The sequence below is a fragment of the Arachis stenosperma genome, chromosome 1, assembly GCF_014773155.1.
Source record: "Arachis stenosperma cultivar V10309 chromosome 1, arast.V10309.gnm1.PFL2, whole genome shotgun sequence".
NCBI classification, from domain to species: Eukaryota; Viridiplantae; Streptophyta; class Magnoliopsida; order Fabales; family Fabaceae; genus Arachis; species Arachis stenosperma.
The window spans coordinates 131,588,807-131,594,068 of NC_080377.1; the positions used below are offsets into that span (position 1 = coordinate 131,588,807).

The 5,262-nt window shown below is 38.6% G+C and overlaps 1 protein-coding gene across 1 annotated transcript; it reads left to right on the top strand.

Moving 5' to 3' along the window:
• Nucleotides 1-372: 372 nt before the first annotated feature.
• Nucleotides 373-4,798, top strand: LOC130939700 (kinesin-like protein KIN-8A). Its single transcript, XM_057867793.1, has 7 exons — nt 373-1,344; nt 1,836-2,109; nt 2,521-2,571; nt 2,675-2,767; nt 2,850-3,215; nt 3,427-4,125; nt 4,325-4,798. Exons 1-7 carry the CDS (start codon nt 554-556, stop codon nt 4,355-4,357), a joined length of 2,307 nt encoding a protein of 768 aa, XP_057723776.1. The 5' UTR covers nt 373-553; the 3' UTR covers nt 4,358-4,798.
• The last annotated feature ends 464 nt before the right edge of the window (nt 4,799-5,262 follow it).

A 5,262-nucleotide genomic window follows, 5' to 3' on the forward strand; every position in this document is an offset into this window, starting at 1 on the left:
ATTATTAAATTAAAATAAATTCCTCATTTATGGTGAAGGTAAGATTCCCGTGCATTAGGGAGTAGTAGCAAATATTATCCAAAGTGGACCCCCACATTAGATAACCGTTTGGGATCTTCACATTTGAGTATTTGACCGTTACTCCCAAAATCCCCATTCAAATTTTTCCATTTCAAAACTTTTCAGTTTTCACTATTTCCACTCCCTCAATCACTCTAAAAAGTCAACTCAAACGGTCAAACCCCAAAGGGTAAACTGTAAACTAATACTCGTTCGATTTCCCTCCTAAACCAACGGCTCAGATTCACCTAAAAATCAAAATTCCAAATCTCGCACATACATTTACACAAACACCTAGAATGCAAACAAAACACTACTACTCTTTCTTCTTCAGCTAAACACTGTTTCTTTCTTCCTTTTCTTTCTTTACTCTTCCGCCGGAAAAGTTTCCGACTTTAAGAACTGCCACAAAGCTTCCTCTTTAGCTGGGTCGATCTCAAATTCTTCTTGGCATGTCACCGTAGAAGCAAAAGAACCGAAGAATCTCGAGATAATGCCGGTTTCGACACGGTCTCAGATGACGCCGAACCCGGTTCGAGACGAACCGGACTCGCGGCTGAGGAACCCGCACCATGGCCTGAAGGAGAAGCTTAGGGCACTGACAATGCTCTACGAGCAGCAGAAGCAAGCTTCTCAAGCTCTCAAGAACCCTTCCCTGAAGTTCCAAAATGAACAGAGCAACGAAAACAACAGACAAGAACAGAGTAAAACAGAGAGCAGAATCATGAGAGAGAACAAAATGTACAGCCTTCTTCCAAATTCGACCGTTACAAGAACCTTCGTGTTGCCACAACCACTACCACCACCACCACCACCATCACGCGCCGCCACCGCCACTGCCGCTGACGAAGACACAAAGGAGAACCTTCCAGTTCTTGGGACCGACCGAATCGTTGGGTTTTCGTGCCAGAGAAAATCCACAACGACGAAAAATACAACAATGGTTTCGGATTCTGGTTCCAACACGGTGGCTAGGAAGCTGTCGATGGGGGCAGCGGCGGCGCCGGTGGCGACGTCGGCGGAGGAGAGTTCGGAGAAACAGGGGAAGGTGGATGGGAATGGGAGCAGGATCCTTGTGTTTGTGAGGCTTAGGCCTATGAACAAGAAGGAGAAAGAAGCGGGTTCACGGTGCTCCGTTAGGGTCGTTAATCGCCGTGACGTTTATCTAACGGAATTTGCAAACGAGAACGATTATCTGAGGCTGAATAGGGTTCGTGGAAGGCACTTCACTTTTGATGCTGCGTTTCCTGAATCGGCTACTCAGCAAGAAGTTTATTCAACTACGTGAGTTTCATTTTATGGATTTTAAAAATTTTCAATAATTTTCATGTTTTGTGCTGAAACTGGAATCAATGGTTTTTATGGTAAAAGAGCTAGCTTTAGTTGCTATTTTTGGAAATCTTTCTTTTCTGGTGCTTTGTTGTGTGATGATTTTGCTCTCGTTTTTTTTTTTTTTTGGAAAGTTGCTGAATTTCATCCATTGATCAATGTTGCTTACTTCATTGCTATGAATTATGATTAGTTGATTACCATATTGGAGAAATTTGTAGGTTTAAGAATGTAGACATTGATAGTACCATCAATGTTGCTTCTTTCTGTATTCATTTTGAAACTAAGTGTTTGTGAATCAGCTAAGACTGAATTCAAATTCAAAGTTGTTTATGATTAAAAAATTGTTGAGACAGCTTTTTGAGATTTGACATACCAAAAACATTTATTCAGCAAGCATTCAAGAATCTTTTATTGGCTTGTGCATTGACTTTTCAAATTTTCAGGACCTCAGAACTAGTGGAAGCAGTTCTGCAAGGGAGGAATGGTTCAGTGTTCTGTTATGGTGCCACGGGAGCTGGAAAGACTTACACCATGCTCGGCACGGTAGAGAATCCTGGAGTGATGGTATTGGCAATCAAAGATGTTTTTAGCAAAATCAGGCAGAGAAGTTGTGATGGGAACCATGTTGTTCATCTGTCGTATCTTGAGGTCTACAATGAAACAGTTAGGGATTTACTTTCCCCTGGAAGGCCTCTGGTTCTTAGAGAAGATAAACAGGTTTGCTTCTTCACCTTGCGAATAGAAGCTTATTGTGTATTCAACAAACCACTACTGAAAGTTTATAATGTGTGATGGGAGATGTTAGTGGAAGTTTTGTGATGTGATTGTAAGTTCTTGAAGAAGGTTAATGTGTTTAATTAATGCCATTGTTTATCATATTGCTTGCTACCTGTGCCACCATGGTTATGATGATGAGATCATGAAAATTTGCATAAATTCATCCCATGAATTCCTGAGTTTCAAGTTTATGAATTTTGGTCCCCAGGTTGAGTGCTTGAGTTCACTTTTATGATTCAAGAACATAAGTAATATTATTCAAACATAAAAAATTTTGTGATCCAAGTTGACTATGCATTATCTTTTACTTTTTAATGACATCTGATGATACATTGTCCAAACATTTTATAGGGGATTGTGGCAGCAGGTCTTACACAATATAGAGCTTATTCCACAGATGAAGTAATGTTCTCATCCCTTTTAGTGAATTCCAATTTTTATAAGTAGTTGAGTTTGAACTTTGAACCTTATTTAACATTGTATTCACCTTGGTTGGTTGATGCAGGTTATGGCATTGCTGCAACAAGGAAATCAGAACAGAACCACTGAACCAACTCGTGCGAATGAAACATCTTCGCGTTCCCATGCAATTTTGCAGGTGACTAACTAACAAAATCCACCTTATAATTGTGACATGTTCTACTCACTAACAAAATCCACCTTATTTTTGTTACATATAGGTTGTGATTGAATACCGAGTTAGGGATGCAGCGATGAATATAGTTAATCGTGTGGGAAAGCTCTCATTGATTGATCTTGCAGGGTCAGAGAGAGCTCTTGCCACAGATCAAAGAACACTTAGATCTCTTGAGGGCGCTAACATAAACCGGTCTCTCCTTGCACTAAGCAGCTGCATAAATGCTCTTGTGGAAGGCAAAAAACACATACCATATAGGAATTCCAAACTCACTCAACTCCTCAAGGACTCATTAGGAGGAACATGTAACACTATCATGATTGCGAATATAAGCCCAAGTAACCTCTCATTTGGCGAAACACAGAATACTGTTCACTGGGCCGATAGAGCCAAGGAGATTCGGACAAAGGTTGAATCCTCTTTACCATTACAAGCTATTACTTCCCTCTGTTCCGAAGTTTTCATCATGTTGTACATTAAACACATTTATAACTCTATCTTTATACGAATTTTCAAAGCAACAAATATTTTGGAAGGAAAGTAGTATCATACTATCAGCATGTCAAAAACTAAACATATTTGTGATGGCATTGAATAAATAAGGTAATCTGTTCATGCAGGTAAGAGATGCTAATGAGGATCAATTGCCAGTGCCGGAGACAGAAACTGACCAGGCCAAGTTGGTAATCGAGCTGCAAAAGGAGAATCGTGAATTGAGAATGCAGCTAGCAAAGCAGCAACAGAAATTGTTGACTGTTCAAGCACAGTCCTTGGCTGCGCAATCCTCTCCAACACCGCCTTCAGCTTCAGCTCTTTCTACTCCTCCAACATCCACACAGCCTAACGAAAAACGAAGGACTAGATCTTCTTTCCTCTCGGGAACTTGTTTCACTCCAGAATCCAACAAGAAGAAAGGAGCTGAGCTAGCTGTGAGAACACTCAACCGAACCGTGAAAGCACTGGAGGCAGAGATCGAGAGAATGAAGAAAGATCATAGTTTGCAGCTAAAGCAAAAAGATGATCTTATTCGCGAGCTTTCACAAAAGGGTGGAATTCAAACCACTGCAGCAACAACAGCAGAAGAAGTAAGGAAGAGAGTGTTGACCAGGGCTAGCCTAAGGCTAAAGGAGTCAAGCAATGGCGAGTTGAAGAGTCCAAGCCATCGCTTTCGATCACCAGTCCAAGTTGCCAAGAAGAGAAGCTTTTGGGACATAACCACATCTAACAGCCCATCTATTGCAACATTTAATGGCAGAAAAACCAGAAGTCATGTCATTCCTGAACCTACTACTGCACCCCCTCCATCAATGCTTCTTCAGGTATAGTACTTTCTTGCTCCTTGTGAAAATTTTAAGATTTTCATAATTGATCATATTTTCACCAACCCCATGTTTATCTTCATCTTTACTTCTCAATGGTGAAAATCAATACAGCATTCATTTTTTGTAACCAAAGCAAATAACAAATCTATTTTTCTTGTTTGCATTGTCTCCATATACTTTTGGTTGTATTATACAGCCTGGTTTTGCTCGGCAAAAAGCGAATATTTAAAGTGATTTACAAGCAAAAAGCGAATATTTAAAGTGATTTACACAAAAAGGAGTGGAAGATGAAGTTGCTTAGAACACAAGGAAGCTCAGTTTGAGAGATCATAGATCATTGCAAACATGATGTGCACCTCAAATGAATAAGGAAACAGTTCAATCAACTGCAAGACCCCAAGTGTGCTGCTTCTCACTCATCATCACCCCCCCCAAACTGAACCATGTTCATTATTTCAGGCTATTGAAGTTTCTTGAGGAAACTATAAAATCTTTTATTATGTATGTACATTCACTGTTTCCTCAACCTCAATACACCATACTTTTATAGACTTTAACAAGAGAAAAAAATCAGATGTAATGTGAATTTGTGTTAGGTTTGATAATGACATGTACTTGTAGATTAGGGTCAATTTTAAGTAGTCAAATCTTTTCATTATTTGATTTCAGTTTCGACAAGGTTGTTTTCATTGTACAATCCAAGTTTGTTAATTTTGACAAGATTAATTAATATATTTGTTTCTTTATTATTGTATTCATGACCTTTGATGCTGACTTAAACATCTAATCCCCATTGAAAATACTGTACAATTATGACACAAGTTGGATAACCAACATGTGAATTTGTGGCGCATACACTTTGAAAATTTAATAGCAATGTGGTAGCTGATTGACTGATTATTACAAGAGAACTACTATATTTATTTATGGATCAAGACTAAGGTGAAGAAGTTGGAAAAGTGGTATGAAAGATTAATCACTTTTAAATTAGGATAATGAAACACACATTTTATGAGAGTTATGAATTTAATATACTTCTTCACATAATTTTACTAATTTTCTCACTTTAAAATATCTAAATTCTTTAGTTATGTTAAAACTCAGTTTAATTTTGATTTGTAGTACAAAATATTT